At 37.9% G+C, this 18,651-nt stretch overlaps 1 protein-coding gene across 2 annotated transcripts; it reads left to right on the forward strand.

The window, feature by feature from the left end:
• Window positions 1-7,880: 7,880 nt before the first annotated feature.
• On the forward strand, window positions 7,881-17,447 carry kctd7 (potassium channel tetramerization domain containing 7). Of its 2 annotated transcripts, none has more exons than XM_031868990.1 (4): window positions 7,881-8,557; window positions 10,058-10,227; window positions 13,043-13,221; window positions 14,717-17,447. In XM_031868990.1, exons 1-4 carry the CDS (start codon window positions 8,207-8,209, stop codon window positions 15,091-15,093), a joined length of 1,077 nt encoding a protein of 358 aa, XP_031724850.1. In that variant the 5' UTR covers window positions 7,881-8,206; the 3' UTR covers window positions 15,094-17,447. The 2 variants fall into 2 exon arrangements, with proteins under 2 accessions (XP_031724850.1, XP_031724851.1); XM_031868991.1 differs by having other exon boundaries at window positions 7,885-8,521.
• Window positions 17,448-18,651: the final 1,204 nt, after the last annotated feature.

The raw sequence follows: 18,651 nt of genomic DNA on the forward strand, positions 1-18,651 counted from the left end.
CAAAGTTCAGAGTGCAGGCCGATGTTTTCTGGCGGCGTCCACATCAGGTGCCGTCTTCATTCACATAATCCGGCTCATCTGCAATAACTAATTACAAAAAACAATTTTATTTTCAATCAAAATTCAATAATTTATTCTTCCTGTAAAACAAAATTATGAATTTTGCTATAATGTAAGCTAGTACCAACCAGCTCCAACCAATAATGCATAAATACTAGGGTTGTAACAATACACGTATTCGTATTGAACCGTTCGGTATGAGGCTCACGGTTCGGTAGGCATTACGAACCCAACAATACGTTTCAATAATTAAATACTATTGCATTTAGAAAATGCAGAAGCTTAAATTGTGGGAAATGTAATGTTCTCTCGTGGAGGCACTGCGCTCAACAAGATAAGACAACGTGCTGCCTGACACTTGGCTTAGCAGGAAAACCAACAGCAGCACACGCGCTACAAACTCCCGCAGTGTTCAAACGGGGCTAAAGGTATATGTATAGCCGCGGATATGAGACCCTACTCTGGAGTGGAAAACCAGGCTATACTGACATGCTTAATGTTATTAAGCCCCATGACACTACTCATTCACGAGCCCATTTAAAACAGAATCAAATGTCCGAACAGACGGCTGGACGTCACGGGCTACACAAAGCTAGCTGACTGTAACGACACAAATAGGCCGATGTCATTAATCTAGCGTCTTCAGAAAGCATCGGCAGTGCAGTGGATCTCTCGCCTCCTCCAAAGATCAGAGAGAGTGTGACCTTCTTTCACAGAAGCACAACAGCAGCCCACATGTTAAAGACAACAGGAGTTGCTGCAGCTTCCTGTACACAAATGAATCCAGCATTGTTCAAAGTAAACTAAGAACATTCTTTATGATGGCGTTTCTGCTTTTTTGCTGTATTGAACCGAACCGTGGCGCCACTGTCTATTAAACCGAACCGAGAATTTTGTGAACCTTTACACTCCTAATAAAGACAGGCATCCAAACTAAAAAAAAACAGGAAAGCATAAAATCTTCACATTTCAGAGGCTGCAATCAGAGAACCATTTGTATTTGTACCTCGCTAGAGACATATTTGGCTTTTTCATTCTTTGATTGTTTTGGTTGTATTGATGCTTATGGCCTAAATGGATGGGAGGTTTTTTATTTTTTATTTTGGAAGCACAATTTTGGCTCCTAGAGTAGCCTATGTCTATAATAATAATAATACATTATTCTGCTTGGGTATTTGGGATTTAGGTGTTCCCCAATTACAGATAAACACAAAACCATAGAATATACTGTTATTAATAAATAAATATTATTTATGACACTCACTGTCTTTTTGCTCCTGCACAACTTGGTCCAGAAACTCTGAGTTCTCGTAGTCGTCCTCGTCTGTTTGGTGAAACAGCAGTTTGAATGAGTCGGAACTTTAGCATCTGATTATTTGATTATTTGATTTTGTTTTTTATGTCATTGTTTTGGTTAAAGGATTGAACTAACCATCTTTACTTGATAATGAAGTGTGGATGTTAGCATAGACACCTGGAGTCTGATCAGCATCTATAAAAGCATATAATGAATGTTAAAGCAAAGACATAAACATATTTTCAAGTCTTTTAAAAGTACGTCAATGCATTTCACATTTTATTTCATGTAGTTTATAGGGTAAAGTGCAGATGCTCACCAGTTATTCTTGCGCTCTGTTCATTTTCATACACTGAGATTGCGAGTGGAGCTCTATAAGACGATACACAAATATGGCATGTGTTAACCGCTTGTTCTTTTTTTACATATATTAAAAACATATTTGGATACAACATGTTTTTAATGAGAAAATATACACAAAAACAGCTTCAAAACTTACACATATGTGTGTTCCTCGCTTTCTGTTTTGGATGCAGCACAGTAATGACACACGTGGGAAAAATTACAAACACTTAAAGATACCTGTATTTATTGTGTGTGTGTGTGTGTGTGTATTTACCATTTGAGATATTTTGATATATTTATCTGACTGTTCATCCATTACAGCTGGAGCACAAAGTCATTCAATTTAAACCTCTTGCAGATTAAAGTGTTGAGATCTTTGACATGAGAATGAACATGAGGATCTTACCTGTTGAAAAGTCCTCAAATTCCTCTCGTGTTTCACTGAAAAACAAATATATTTATAGTTTTATGTCAAGACAAACCTTTGAGTTTATTTTTGGATTATGTGTCATATTTTGAATCTCCCCACAGAGAAGAAGCGCCTCAATAAAAAAAGAAACTGTTCTCACGCTAAAATCACAAAGTGTTGTCTTTACATTTTTTTATTTGTGTACAGATCAAAACAAAAGAGATAAAACGAGTTAATTTGTGATATTTTATTAGTGTTTTCTTTTCTTTCTTTTTTTTTACTTTGAACAGAGTCAGGCTAGCTATTTCCCCCTGTTCCCAGTCTTTATGCTAAGCTAGGCTAGCCACGTCTCTCCAGCTCTGTACCGAATGTACAGACATGTGATTCATATCAATCTTCTCATCGCACGCTTGGACAGAAAGCATAAACGTATTCCCGTATAAAATACTGAACTGCTCCTTTAAAGATACATTAGTGGCTGCAAGATTAGCTGATGTGTGTCAGTATACATACGCTGTGGTTGAAGTGATCTGATTGGCTCTGGTGACTGAAAAATAAAACGGCAAAATGGTGTCAAAGTTCAGTTAAATACAGTTCTGGAAGTAGTCAGAAAAGTAACTTAAGCTGTCAGACAAATGTAGTGCAGGAAGAAGTACAATATGTCTCTAATAATAACGAAGTAAAGCAGAAGTATCTCAAATTTATACTTAAACACACGTACTGTAAAATTGAATGTGAATAATGAACAGAAATGAATCCTCACTTGCCTGTTTTTGATTGCGTCACAGCAAACACACTTCCCCCACGATGACTGTCGGGATATAGTTTAACATGGATGTATTAAGAAAACATCCCCTGTGTTACCTGTATAACATTCTATATGTTCTATACACTCAATACATTTTACATAACTGGGAGATGAAAACCTTTTCTTGAGTCCATATGGTGTCAATCATATATATCATCAGTAAGAAGCAGCTTCATTTTAATTATGATGAACGTTTACAACAGACTGGTAATAATTTCCCTTAAAGACTTGAGAATGTGAAACAAATACTCGACACTCACAACGTCTGCGGGTGGTATATTTGATGTTGATGCTCCTCGTGTATGATCTCTGCAAAGAATACAAAGCAGATGAAATGGTAGCGTGTGATACTTCTAACCCACAGTATTATTCATCACTTTGATCAAATCTGCCTATGAAGACAGACGTGTGTGCAGTATGTAAACAAACAGGACTGAGTGATTTATACAGGTTAGTAAGAGCTCATTTTAGAAAGTGGAAAATGTTTGTGGCGTTCCATTTGAAGCGCCTCGGGGCCTCTGTAGCTTATCAGAGCATCGGCTTTACGTGTGTTTCCATCCGTCTCTTCTTATGTGTTTCAAGTTGCATATAAATAAGAAACCTCAATAAAAATGCTTGAAATGAAATAGCGGACAAACAGTGTTTCCTCTTTGCTGAGGTGGAAAAGTTGGAACAGACTTAGCGAATAAATGATGACATACAGTTGAAGCCAGTGGAGGAATATGACTTAAGTACATTTACTCAAGTACTGTACTTAAGTACAAATATGGGGTTCTTGTACTTTACTTTTCTAATTTTGCGTCACTATGTTTATCTGACACATTTAGTTACTTTACAAATATAATATTTGCACACAAAACAAGTTATGCAAGTTTATAAAATAAGTTTTGTTATTAATTAAACTACCCAACAGTTAAGTACAGCTGAAATGATTAGTCGATGAATCAATTAACCAATTGACAGAAAGATAATCTACTTTTTTCATGTAAAAACATTTCGCGGTGTCTGCTTCACAAACACAAAATTTGCTTTTCATTTAATAATGTTAATAATTGTAATGTATTAGTGATAATGTTGAGCTTTGAACTGTTTGTTGGACAAAACAAATATTCAAATACTCAGGTTAAGTACAAGTATGTCTGTAAACTGTATTTAAAAAGGCACTCCATACGATTTAAATTCCAGTTGATTTAGAATTTCTATTGGAGTAAAAACAATAGAATTTTCTCAGAGTTTAGCCGTCTGGAGTCTTGGGCCGTGTCCGAAATAACATACTAACATATTGATTTTTCCAGGGAAGTCGCCACTGACACCCATTGTAATATTGCAAATATATTGGAACACTTTCATCAGTGGGCCGTTGGCTCATTCACCATTGTGGCACCTCCTTTAGCGATGGATATAGGAACTTAACAGACATTTATTTACATGAAAATCTTTGCAATTGCCACTTTAAACACAATACTTGAGTAAATATACTTAGTTTCATTCCACCGCTGGTAAAAAACTCTGTCGAGCATCTCTGCTTGCTTGCTCCATTTAAGGCGTAGGCATAATGATGATAATACTGAGGACACATACTAACTTGAGCCCAGATTAAACAGCCCACACTTGACTCAGATTGAGTAGTTCTGCCTGCAGCATGCACATGTCACACACTATCACACTGGTCCAGCCTCTGAGGTATAAATGTACTTACTGGATTTCTTCTTGCATCGCAGGCAGAGAACAGACAGCAGACTTAACCACATCACTGACACGACAGTCAGGGCTGCAGCCAGCAGACTGAAGTTTCCGATCATACCTAAAAGACACAGAAGCAGAAAGAAATTTAAAAAAATTTAAAACCCATGATGGGAGCTCAACGTGGACTGACTTTAGCTGCCGTCTACAGGTCAACTATCAACAGTTATTCTCTGTCATGGTTGAAGTGGCTGATGTTTTCCTGTTAACAAGGCCGAGTGGTCCACAGGATGTGGTTGTCCAAAACAAAACTGAAACCTGGTTTACCCCCTTTGTGTACGAGACTTACACTTCTACAGTGCAGTGCACTGCCATTTAAGAAGCATCAGTAGTGGAAAGTCAGTACAAGTTCAATGTACTTGTACTTTGCTTGCGTTTCCATTTTATGCAACTTTGCACTTCACGCTCCATGTTAGAGGTAAATATTGTACTTTTTACTCCACTACATTTGTCTGACAGCTTTAGTTACTTTTCATTGTACAGTTTCTCATTCCCTTCCTGTCCAGGGAAAACGATGTATCTCTAGACAGTAAACTGAAGGATGAAGTCACAGACGTTCAGTAGATGGGTACCAATGATGCTCTGGGGCGGTTGGGGCTCTCTCCTGCTCCTCTGTAAATCATACTTCTACTATATTTCAGATGGAAAGAGTGTACTGCTTACTCAGCTACATTTATTTGATAACTTAAGTTACTTTGCCGATTTAGATTATTAACCCAAAGCATAAACAACTAAGAAATAATAAAATAATAAAATACTCAATTACAAGTAAAAGTCTGGAATTCAAAATGTTACCCAGGTAAAAGTAAAGAAGTATTAGCAGCTAAATATACCTAATCAAAAGTAAAACGACTCATTAAGCAGGATGGCTCTTTTCACAGTGTTACATCATTATAGAATATTATATTATACAGAAGCCCCGAGAGGCTGATCTATTCTCTAATTCTGATCTATTTGTTTCCACTCCTGTGTACATGACTAAAGAACAGGCTGTGAATAAAAGTTTGGGTGGGATTCTTTAGTTGTCAAGATCATTTTTCAGTGTTTGTTGTTGTAATACTCATTTCGGGTGAGTTTTAATTTCTCCACGCACTCTAAACAAAAGCAACATATACTGTGTGTTAGGAAGCTACTTCAATTAAAACTTATCTGGAAGAAAACATGAATGCATTTCGTCCAATATAGAGCATTGGGTAGTGGTGAACACCAGCCTCTTGCGGCCGGAATGTAGAAAATAAATCACCTGCCAAAACTAGTTTTTTTCAACATGTTTTAAGGAACAATTTTAGGAAGTTAGATTCTCTTTTTTTCACCTGTCCTTAAGTCATAAGCAGTAAAGAAAACAGTTTAGATCAGACTCAGGGCTTCTATACCAACAAGTACATGTAGGAACATTTTAATGTTGTAGTTCGTCAATGTGGAGAAAATTTGATACCAGATAGAGATTCTAGATTAGTAGTATAGAACTAAATCATATCATACAAACATATCATGTGTTTATGTAGAAAAGTACCTAACAGTGCCATATGACTGTAATGGAGTATAAAGTACAACATTTCCCTCTGAAATGTAGTGAAGAAGAAATGGATCTACTCAAGAAAAGTACAAGTACCTCAAAATTGTTCTTAAGTACACTTGAGTTTTTGGTTTCAGTGAAATCAAACAAGTAGCCCAGAATTTAATGTATTTCCACTCCTTGAATGCTGGACGAAGTATTGAGAAATAGAAGCAGTATTTATCACACTATAAAAAAATACTACAGTATAAGTAAAAATCCTGCATTCATTATTTTACAGGTAAAAGTACACCAAGTGTTGGCATCAAAACGTACTTGAAGCACAAGTCATAAGGCAACAGAATGGTCCCTTTCATTCTGTAGTGTTATATCATCGGACTATTACTGCTAATGCATTAATTAAGAGCATGATAATGAGCTTGTGTTTGCTGGTTGAGGAGGAAATAAGTGTAACTATAAAAACTGTTAGTTCAATCTAAAATAATGTATTATTTTTATGAGCTCTTCATATGTTTTGTATGTAACTAATAAGTAGTATTGGTAGTAACATACCTCTGTGAAAATACAAATACTTCAAGTCAAAGATATGCTATTACTACAGGAGTAGAAGTATTCCGATCATTTAGTAAAAGCAGCAGTACCAGGCTATGAAAATACTCCATCCCAAGTAAAAGTATAGGCTATACTTTAGTTCAAGTATAGGAATTACAGGCATAAGTACTCAGGTCAAACATACACATTTTAAGATAATATTAGACATCGAATATGATGCTTTTACTCACTCAAATGACAGATTTCCGATAAGCTTTCAGTGGTTCGGCTGCCTTCATTCTTCAGACAATAGCAGCAGCGCAAACTGCTCTTCCTCATTCAACAACTCGCCACATCCGTCAAACTCGAGTCGGAGAAGATCTATACAATCTATGTGTGGTCAGAAGAGTGGGCAAGAAAATGTCACTCTGGTTCAACTGCTTGTACTGTTTTTTTCATCTGATTCATTCCGAGCTCTTTAGTGTTTTTAAAGGGACCAATGTTGCTCTGCAGATGTTGTTATTCGCAGTGGTGGACGAAATAGCAATACCTCTTTCTAAAAAATACTGTTACAAATATACATATAATGGAAAAATGTGCTTAAAGTATTGAAATAAATGTAAATATATATAAATCTTTTTAAATTGTACTGTAAAAACAGTTTGCTGCTAATCTAGTTAATTTATGAAAAATAATGTGAAACACAATAATCTGTAGGCTCTATAAAATGCTGTATGATTTGTTGAAGACATTGTCATGGACTCGAGCATTGCTCAACGAAACCGTCTAACCAATCAGCTACCATGACCCTCCACAGAGTAACTTTCACGTGAAAGTAGTATTCAGAAAAGTTACATTACAGAACTATTATGATCAAAATATACTTATAGTACTAAAATAAATAGTCTCCATTATGCAGAATGGCCCATTTCAGAATAATGTACATTAAATTCCTTGATTATAAATATTGATTCATTCATATGTTGATCAATTTAATGTTGAATCTGTTAAAGGTGGAGCTAATTTCAACTATACTGCTGGTTTAATCTATACTAACACATCATCATATATCATCATCATTCATTTATTTTTTTATTTCATCTCGTAGTGGATTTTAATCCCACGCGGCCCAAAAGCGCACTCTGACGTGATGACGTCCCGATACGTCACAGCACGTATGAGCGATGACAGTTGACAGCACGGGCACGTAGCACACCCACAACACGGATAGGCCCAGAAGAGTCCAGTTTAAACTGCGAACCCAAAAACACGATGGACCTTGTAGTTCTTTAATTTTCAATTACTGAAAGCGGAATGTCCGCTGTGAAGGCGGGGTTGTTTGGTTCCTGCAGCTGCTCGCGCTCCACCCTCTGGAGTTGTTGTTGTTGTTTTTATTATTAATATTATTAAAGAGTCGCAGCGCTGTGGCTCGTGCTGCTGTCATCCCTGCCCTGATTTTTTCGGTGCCGCCGCCCGACAGTTGGCTCGAACGCGCGCATGCAGCAGAATGGCTCGAGCGCTTCCAACGCTTCCAACGGTTCCAACGGCCGCCAGGCTCTGTCCTTCAGCCCGCTGCCTGCAGCCACCACTACGCGGGTGAGGCGGTTCATTCAGGAGAGACGGACGCTGCCTCTACCCAGAGTGATGGTGGTATTCTCGGCCGCGGGGGACACCGAGAAACCGGGCGATGCTGCCATGTCAAGCTCGGACTCCGCCGCGGAGGAGGACTTCCGAAAGCCGGCCTCCCCAGCGCCGAGCTTCGCCCTCAGCAAGAAGCCGCTCCGCTCCTCGCTCAACACGCCGGAGCAGGAGGTAGGACAGGCCGCTTTACCGGACTGTTATACCAGGGTAAAAATCACGTTCAACCGGGCACACAAACACGGTACTTAAACACCAGTGGAAGAAGTAGGAATTACTCTGATACAAATATATATATATATATATATATATATATATATATATATATATATATATATATATACTAGCTGGTAGCAAGGGAAACAATCAATCTTAATTATAATAATAGCCTACACCGTTTATTTATATATATATATATATATATATTTGTATTAATAACCTAAAACCTGTAATAAGTGCAGTAGAGTGTGACGTATCTGAGATGTACTGCAGTAGAAGTAACAGTATAATGTAGCAGTAAATGAAAATACTCAAATAAAGTACCTCAAAATTATACTTTTATTTCGTCAATAAAACAACAGCTGTTTTCCACAACACCACACAAATATTACAAATAGAGAAAGTACAAATACACTCTATTTAATTTTCCATATGACTGTTTTAACTATGTACAAAGCATAATTTCGCAGCCAGGTATTTACTGTCATATGGCTATTTATACAGGGGTCAGAGGTCGGGTGAGCCGGCTGGGCCCTGTCGTGATTGGCTGTCAGGTGTGTCACATGACTCGAGGTAACGAGCCACCACGTGATGCAGCGAAACAATCCTCTTACTTCTGTGGTCTGACAGTAAAGCTAAAGAGAGGGTAATCACAGATATTTGTATAATAATATATAAGTTAAATTGGTCTGATGATCAACTAGATACTACTTTAAACCTAGTGTAGGTCCTAGTAGACATATATCAATTAACTCCTATAATTCAGTACCAGTCAGTATACAAGGAGGAACCAAATATATAACATATATTTCAAGAACATGTTCTAAAAGTACACCTTTTACTTACTTGTATAGGTGAAATAGACAGACATTACCTAAAAAATACTAAGAAAAATGAAGCAAATCATTTTCTTACACTGTATATTTATTTTCATGTTTGTACATTTTATCTTTGAGTTGCTTTTATGGAGGCTATATACAGGCTAAGAATTAATACATTTAACCACCACAGCTCTGCACGTTTTAAAAGCATCAAGTCTTTAAAGTCCACTAAACATACACCAGTCTACTTTATAGGCAAATTTAAAGTCTTCATATCCTAACACAAAACAAATTAAAAAAACACAAAACTGTCCTCGGACCACACACCTTTCAAACTGTTTAAATATGTGTGGTGTGGTTGTATAACAGATCTGCGATATCACCTTAAATCACGATTAATCTTCACATTTACCTCGTTAACCATTAATAAAAGAATACTTTATTAAATACACCTGTGCACAAGATTCTCTGTCCTTACTAACATAGTCAGCAGTTAAGATCCTTCTTGTAAGTATTTGTTTGTTGTAAAATAGGCGTATTTTTCCCATAACTTCTCTAGCGAAATATGTAATATAATAAATTTGTTTGGGTTGCGCTTTTATGTCTTCTTGTTTTTTTATGGTGTGTAACAAACATTACAGTCTCACATTTATTTCCATATTTTCTCTAGTTTCCAGAGGTCATCTCTCTGAACGTTGGGGGCACGTACTTCACCACCCGCCTGTCCACGCTGCGGCGATACGAGGACACCATGTTGGCCGCCATGTTCAGCGGGCGTCACCACATCCCACGTGATGCCGAGGGACGCTACTTCATCGACCGGGACGGGACATATTTTGCGTGAGTCGCACTGCGTGTATATGAACAGTGGATTATGCTATTGATTCAATCGACATTACTGTACAGTCAGATGGATGACAGGACTTCTCTATATGTTCGAAAGGTCTTTCATGCTGTTGAGTTGTAGAAGGCCCTCTTTAAAAGTAGAAGCTGGAATATTAACAGGCAACGTGTTGCTTTAGCAAAACTCTTTCAATTTCCCAATACAAGTAGGTTAGTCCAGGGTTAGCACTGCTGGAATATCAGCTGACCATACTGACAAATCCCAGTTTAACCCTCTTCAATCTCACCACTAAGCAGACTGCAGGTGGCCCAAAGAAAAGCAGACGGACTCAATATTTAGAGCCCGATTGCACTGTTTTGGTTCAATAATCATCATGGGAAAAACATTCAAAACCCAATGTTTGAGACATTTAATTCTTCTTCTTTTCGGGCCCAAACTATTCCAAATAATACATTTGGTGTCTGAATTATACTGTTGTTATTTTTTTTTAATCTCTAGTAAAAATAGACATTATTAAAGAAAAGGAGAAAAAGATCAATATAATTGCTGATTCCAAACTTTTTCAACGGTAGTGTACACATGTATTTACCTGTTCATAATATTTTCTTATGAGTGTGTCAGAAAAACTTTGGAGATTGTGAAGTCATTAAATGGCAACCGAGAGAAAGCTGAGCATAATAAAAGCTCACTCTCAATCTGAAAGGGTTTCTTAAAGCCGTAGATGGCAGCTCATTATTTTCTGACAGGTATCCATGAGCCTCTCTGACTTCTGTTAGTGCTGTAAACTGATTTACATATCTAGTTCTGTGCTTGTTTGCTGATATGCCTGCATCGGATAGTTACAAAATGTGGTGTTATTCTGCATTGGTAAGGGGTTGGATAGCCAGCGGAAACTGGCAAACGAAAACAAAGGTGCAGCTAATTAATAGTATTGAGCCGTGTGCATTGTCTCCCTCAGCTACTGACAGTCTTCACACAGATTTGTACTTAAACTAAACTTTTTGTTCTAAACTTTTACCACTGAGACTCCAGCCTAAACAAATCCTATTTAACTGAGAGGAAACCTTATTTTTAATAACAGTAGATTTCCTCAGCCCACAAACTGCTACTGTTTACACACATTTGTATACACTCATTTGTATTTATACTTTTCTAATTTGCCTATTGCACCGCATGTTTGCATCTTGTTATTGTACTTTGCATCTGTTGTGTAGTTTGAATGTTGCATCGTTCCTTGTTTTTGTAGACCAGGAGAACCACTATGTGTACTTTACTGAATACAGATCGATGACACTCAAGTCTCTCTTATCTCATCGTAGACATAAAGCCTGCAACACAGAACAATTAACATGAAGTGCAGAGATGAACAGACAATAATGTATAATATGACATTTAATTGTACATTGACTGAAATTGACATCTGGCTGTAATGGCTGCGTAGATACAGGACTTCTTTTGTCAGAGCATTTGATTTATTGATTGCTGTCGGGATGTAACCAGAACAACATTTATTTTTAAAACCACTGCCCACCCTAGCTTTAAGAGATGTCCAAAGTGATTACAATTCATCCTGAGGGAACATGAACGTCTGGACGAAGTTTCATGGCAATGATCCATCCAATAGTTGTCGACGGTTCACTCAAAACCATCAAACGTCAAGCTCATGGTGGCGCTAGAGGAAAAGTCAGGATCACCACGGTCAGTAGGCGTCATCGTCTGTGCAGCATTTTATAAGATATTTAAGTCTGGACTAAAGTGGGCCACTAGTGTTGCTGAAAGGCAAAAGCAAATCGCTTTAAATATGAACGTGATAAGAAGCTGAGTCAAGGCGTATGACTTATGTAAGCAGGAAGTTGAGGTGAGGTCAGTTCTGTATGAATGTGTCTGAGCGAGGGGGGTTTGTATGAAAGATTTATACACAAGGAGCTAGCAGAATGAGAGAGGGGAGGTATGTAGCGATACAAAGTACTAAAACCCAGACACTCAGAAGAAGCCTTTTCATGTGGGACATAAACACCGGTCTTTAAAGCCAACCTTGTGTTTTTGTGGCTATTGTCTTTGCTGGAAAATAAATCTTCCAAGTTGCTGTTGTGTTAAACACTGCAGCAGCTTTTTTTTCTCCTCCAGGAGTTCTCTATTTTTCTGCATTCATTTTATCCTCAATGTTTACAAGCCCTCCAGGTTCTGCTGCAATGAAGCAGAACATCTGCTTCATTGGCCGAGTATGTTACTGCATTAACAGAGATACAAAAATTGTCAGTATGGTCATCTGATATTCCAGTCGTGCTAACCCTGAACTAACCTACTTTTATTGTGTTTTATAAGTTTAAAGACGAGTTTTGCTAAAGCGACACGTTGCCTGTTAATTACAGCATGCTACCGGCTGCATTATTGTGCACTTGAGCCTGAAACAGGAACCTGTTCTATATAAATCGGCACACATTTTGATGCCAAGTTTCCGATACCCGGCACTAACAGCGATCCATGAAAAAGGAAAAACTGGAAAGCCCCTGATACCAAAAGAGAGTTGAGTTGAGCCGAACCGTGCAGTGGAAATGAAGCATTCATCTCTCTGGTTGAACCATTGTACAGCGATCTGTTGTAAAGAGGACTTTCGACAACCTAAAAGCATGAAAGTTCATTCATCAATACAAAGTAGTCTTCTCAGACATCTGTCTGGACCCAATCAAGCTTTTGTGGCAGGAGATTACAAACGTTTCAACAGTAGTGTTTTGGTATAAACGACATCGGAGCAGAGTCGGATTCATCGGGTAGGAACATAGTCTGAACGGGATTTGTTTCCATTTAAAGGGACATCCTGAACTTCTTGCGAGAAGGCGAGCTTCCTCACAGGGACCGGGTGCGAGCGGTGCACAGAGAGGCTCAGTACTACGCCCTCGGCCCGCTGCTGGACAGCCTGGAGGACACGCAGCCGCTCACCGGGGAGAGAGTTCGGCAGGCTTTCCTCGACCTGATGCCCTACTACCGAGGTACCTGGAGTCTGTCTCCCTCACAGGATGAAAGATGATTGGTGTTAATGTTAAAGGCTGAGGATAATTATTTAACAGTATGGGATAGTGGAGTTAGCTTGAGCCCCATTTCTTTTGTTTACATTTTGGCAGATTTGGCACCATTTAAAAGTATGGAAGAATTAGCTATTTGCCATTTCTGTTTGCAGACTAACTATCACAGGACTTCTTTTTGAGATTCACCGATTGCAATTTTCTCGGCCGATACCGATATTTTAAAGTCTGCCCTAACAGCATACACAAACTATTTTCTAACATGTTTTGTAACATACATTTTGTAACATGAAACATTTCTCATGGAAAACAGAATTCAATTGTATGTTCATAACAAAACATTGATAACTTAGATTAAGTTTCAGGACCCTCTCACAGGACCACGGCTTATTTTGCACCTACAGTTGTTAAAAAATGTCGAGGTTTACGTTACACTGAATAACTTCCACACCGACGACGTGTGTGTGTGTGTGTGTGTGTGTGTGTGTGTGTGTGAGGGGGGTGGGGGGGGCTGTGACGTTACTGTCTGTGCCACTGTGTGTGTGACGTGAAACTACATTAAAATAAATCCTATATATGAGACTAATTGGCCGGTCAGCTGTCACGGCTGATAAACGATCGCTGCGTCTCTAATGACTTTGATACTGAATAAAACTTAAAAACACGATGATTCTCAAGCAAGTTCTGCAGTTATGAGGAGCGTCTTTTACAGCGATGTTCACTCAGGATGGATGTCGGAGATAATGATATCCTCGTAAGATGTACGTCACACTTAGTCTGAAAATAATGTCTATCATGTCTGTGTGTCTGCTCCTATGGTCTCATAGGCCTAATACAGTCCAATTAAAGTCTAGATATACACACGTGGGGAACATAAATTCAGAATTCCTAGTGATAATTAAAATAAATGGACAAAGAGTGGTGACTCCACCAAAAACTGTCAAATCTGAATCAGCTTTCAGCATTTGTAGCATAAAAAAATAGCTTAAACTCAAAAGATTCAATTGAGTTCTTAATACAGAGACGATGATGTAGAGAGAACCAGCATGCAAAATACCATGACAACAAACTGATGGTAAGTGGTCTGAAGAGAGTAGTCCACATACAGTGTAAAGGGAATGATAATGATGCATAATTCATATAAATTCATTCATTCATTCAAAATGAAACACAAGAGAGAGCTCCACACTGATTATGCAAACACAGATTTGGTTTGTAGGTGGGTGGCTCACAGCTATAGTACATAATAAACACTTTGCTCTGTTTACACATGTTTTACATATTTCTACAATTTTATGTAAGTCAGGAAAATTACAACTAGATAAGGATATCATGGTGTGATTAAGACGAGGTTTGATTTATGTGCAAACAAAACACATTGTTTGCTGAGCAGCATAAAAACACGAATGAGTCTTTTTAATATGTCATTATTATTATTATTATTTAACTGTTTTCATTCCAGACAATCTGGAGCGTATTGTGGAAATTGCCAAACTGAGGGCCATGCAGAAGAAGGCACGCTTTGCCAAGCTGAAGATCTGCGTCTACAAGGAGGAGATGCCCATCACGCCGTACGAGCGTCCTCTTTTTAACTCTCTGCGCTTCGAGCGCTCGGACAGCGAGGCCAAGCTCTTCGAGCACCACTGCGAGGTGGACGTTTCCTTCGGACCCTGGGAGGCGGTGGCGGACGTTTACGACCTGCTGCACTGCATTGTCAGTGACCTGGACGAGCGCGGCATCACCTCCGAGCAGCAGTGCATCGGCGTCTGTGACAAGCACCTCATCAACCATTACTACTGCAAGAGGCCCATCTACGAGTTCAAGATCACGTGGTGGTGAAGTATGGAGGGAGGCGGTCAGGGCCGATGGGACCAAAACGCAAAAGGATGGATGTTCCCCTTTTTACTACAACTCAACCGATATTGGTTTTTGTATTGACGTTCCCAATATTTTGTGCTGATGTCTTTAAAATGTGACCCTTTAAATCATGCTTCGACATATAAGTATTCTGTTCCCCCAACATATTTTTATTTTATTTTCAAAATGAATAACACAAATTAAGCTCAGCTGCTAGTTTATTAAGGGCACCTATAATGCAGTCTAATACAACAGTCCTGTATTACATCTTTAATTCAAAACAGCTTCAACTAAAACTTAATGAAGGGGGATTTACTGCAGGACTGTTGTTTTAGACTTCATTCATTTGATTTAAATCGGTCTAATTAACTGGTAACTGAGTGTAAATACCAAAGCAATACTACTACTTTACAGAGTAACATAACAACACTTAAAAGTCCTGTTTTTGCTGACCTCCTTTGGTTTAACTTCTCCCCTTGATGCAGTGATGTAAAGGTGTACTCCAGGACCTTGTGACATCACTTCTGACCACAACCAATAATTATGAGAAAGACGTGAAACGGGTGTAAAAATGTACATCCTACCCTATTTCTATCCTTAAAGTAATTGTTCACCCAAAACATCATACATTATCGTACTCGTCACCTTCCTTCGGCTCTCTATGGTCCCAGAAATACATTTTCCATTGAATAATATTTAGGAACAATGGAGGCTTATCACCTACAGAACGACAGACGGCACAAAAAAGGTTACTTTCAGAAACTTCCTGTGCAGCTTAATCAAAGTCTTGTATCCTTTCGTGGGCTCACGGAAATCCAAACAAAACTATTTTTGCTATGATGTTTGTAAACAAAGCATTTTTTAGATTATCCTCCTCGGAAATGCTGCACGGGACGATTAATAACCTTTTTTGCTTTCTTTTGGACAGATTCTGTCAAAGTCTGTTTGCACTGATATGCTTTCATTTTTTTCAGGCGCTCCTTAATTTGATAATAAACTATTTCTTGGACCAATGAGAGTTAGGGAGGTGATTGCTTTATGCACTTCAGGCTGCTTTTGGGTGCACTATTCCTTTAAGTTACTATTCAAAGGTCTAACATTAAATTATGATATTAAGGGTACGTTTCAGACGGGTTTTGGTCGCACACAGAGTCCAGCACAGTAGTGCATATTTAGCTAAAGCACTTTTCATTTGTAGGAGAAAATACATTTCCTCTTACAAATATTACGTAGTCCTTTAAGGCACAGAACCTCGACCCAAAAAGTGTCTTTTTAGACTTCAAATTTATTTTTTCTATTTCCAACTTGCATGTGTAAAAACTACAAAGACTGTTTGTTGGAGTTCTTTGGCTGAACATATCCAGTTATGGACACATTGACGAAGGAGTGAAGCTGCAAGAACTCTAAAGCCTGAGATGAGATCAGAAGTGGGTCCCATGACCGTTAATCTAATTTAAAAGTCAATCCTGCCCATTGTCCTTTATTATTATTTTTTAAATTTAATACCTTAACGTTTCCCCAGCTTTGCCCTAACCTGGATTTGTACGTGATTGGTCTCACCACATTTCCAGAGCAAAGAAATGACATTGTAGTAAATATTGAATGTTGTAAGTAAAGTCTGAAGTCAAATCTGTATTTTTTAGGAATAAGTTTAGTTTCAGGATGCAGATTAACTGTTTAACCTGTTCCCTTTTGGATAAACAGAGTATATTTTAATTATGCAGCCTCCTGAGGAGCTTGTTTTTAAAGATGTGAGAAATGTTCAGGTGGTATCCATTTTGTCGGTCTTCACATTTTACACGTTTTGCTCAAAGTTGCCGGAGATTGAAGGTAGCTGAAGTTTTTGCACACTAATGTAAAATACAGCTGTTTACATATTAGTTTGTTGTTTCTGTATAATATTTATTATAGTCACTGTCACAGAGAGAATCAATAGTTTTTATTCTTTGTCAGCTTCATTCCACCTTTAAGTTAAATGTTATTTCCTACTGTACTTGATAATGAAGTCGAGCACTTTGTGATTGTAACCGATATATGATTTTATTTTACCTCAAGTGAAAGTATCTGATAAACAACGATAGAAAGCAACAAGTACATTTATAACATGCTTATTTTGTTGTACTTGTAACAGATAAATGCAGGAGAGATGCAACACAGCTAATCATTGTTTGCACTGTTATGTTTGCAATTGTTTTATATTGTTATTTATCTGTTTCTGTTAGCTTCTAGGAAGCTATCGTTCCACTGTATTATTTGGGTTTAGTTTGTTTGCAGTGAAAAAGAAATGTCATTTTTATTATTTATGGTAAAAGTAAAAAATAACTGAAATGCTTTTACAGTGTGTCCTTTTATTTATAAAAGCATCTGGAACTCTTTTTACAGGTTTTTACTGTGAAATAACCAGAGGGAGCTGAAAATCAATCAATGGAATTACCTTAAAACGTCGGTCGGCACTAAAGATCAGAAGTTTGAAGGAAGTACAAGAAGCAGTGATGGAAGTACAATATTTTACTTAAGTAAAAGCAGTAACACCACCATGTAGAAATACTCTGATACAAGTAAAAGTTCTGCTTTCAAAATCTTACTTAGAAAAAAAGCTCAAAAATATTAGCATCAAACTTTAAGTTTGAAAGTTTGGCGTTCCTACTCAGATCCATGCTCTCAATGAAAATGGGATAGATACTGTCCATCATTACCAAGCATTTTATTTGATCAGAAAGCAGATTTTCCTACAAAACTAACATTGAAAATTGTGCTCAAAAACTAAAAATTCAAATAGTTTTCATCTAAAAGACCATGCTGGTTCCACTTACTGATATTTTTAGCTATAACACGGCTCTCAACTAAAAACTACTGAACGAATCGCCACAAACTTGTAAGTACATTTGTGGTAACTATACTAACTTGTCTCTTTTACCATAGGTCTTGATCTCAACGAGACTTCTTAAACTAATAAAGCTTAATAAAATGTACTAACTAACAGGTGAAGTCAATTGATAGGCATGTTAAGTTAATGGCTGAAGGTTCCCACTGGTGTGAACTGGAGATCAGCACCATGGAGAGCTCCAACACAGTCTGCACCCTTAAAGGCAGGGTTGGTAATCTTGAGAAACTAGCAAGAGTACGCTGGATTAAAAATAAAAATCATCCAACAAGTGCTGCCGACTCTTTTATAATTACAGTAGTCAGCAGCACCAGCTCCAAAAGTTGCTAAATCTAGTAAGAAAGTCGCCAAGTCGGCAGCACCGCCAGCCCGTCCTTTAAGGCCTTCCTCCAAAGCCACGCCCACACAATTATCACAATGAACGTAAACATATAATTATGAATGTAAACAAAGAACATGGCTATTGTAAATACTCACAGCTGTTAAGCAATGAGAATACACGCTGACAGGTGGTCCAACCCTTTAATTCGGGCCAAATGGACTCATTAAAGTCCTTCCACAGATACTGGATTTTTTATTTTTATTTTTTGGAGCATTTCATTTATTGAGTGTTGTCAGAATATAATGAGATATAAAAAATGTTTTTGAATAAGATT

This window comes from Anarrhichthys ocellatus, unplaced genomic scaffold (assembly GCF_004355925.1).
Source record: "Anarrhichthys ocellatus isolate YVR2014 unplaced genomic scaffold, GSC_Weel_1.0 scaffold45, whole genome shotgun sequence".
NCBI lineage: Eukaryota > Metazoa > Chordata > Actinopteri > Perciformes > Anarhichadidae > Anarrhichthys > Anarrhichthys ocellatus.

Coding starts and splice junctions, on each gene's coding strand:
- kctd7 (XM_031868990.1), top strand. CDS start 8,207: ATGCAGCAGAATGGCTCGAGCGCTTCCAACGCTTCCAACGGTTCCAAC. Junction 10,228..13,042: donor CGGGACGGGACATATTTTGC/GTGAGTCGCACT, acceptor TTCCATTTAAAG/GGACATCCTGAACTTCTTGC. Junction 13,222..14,716: donor CCTGATGCCCTACTACCGAG/GTACCTGGAGTC, acceptor TTTTCATTCCAG/ACAATCTGGAGCGTATTGTG.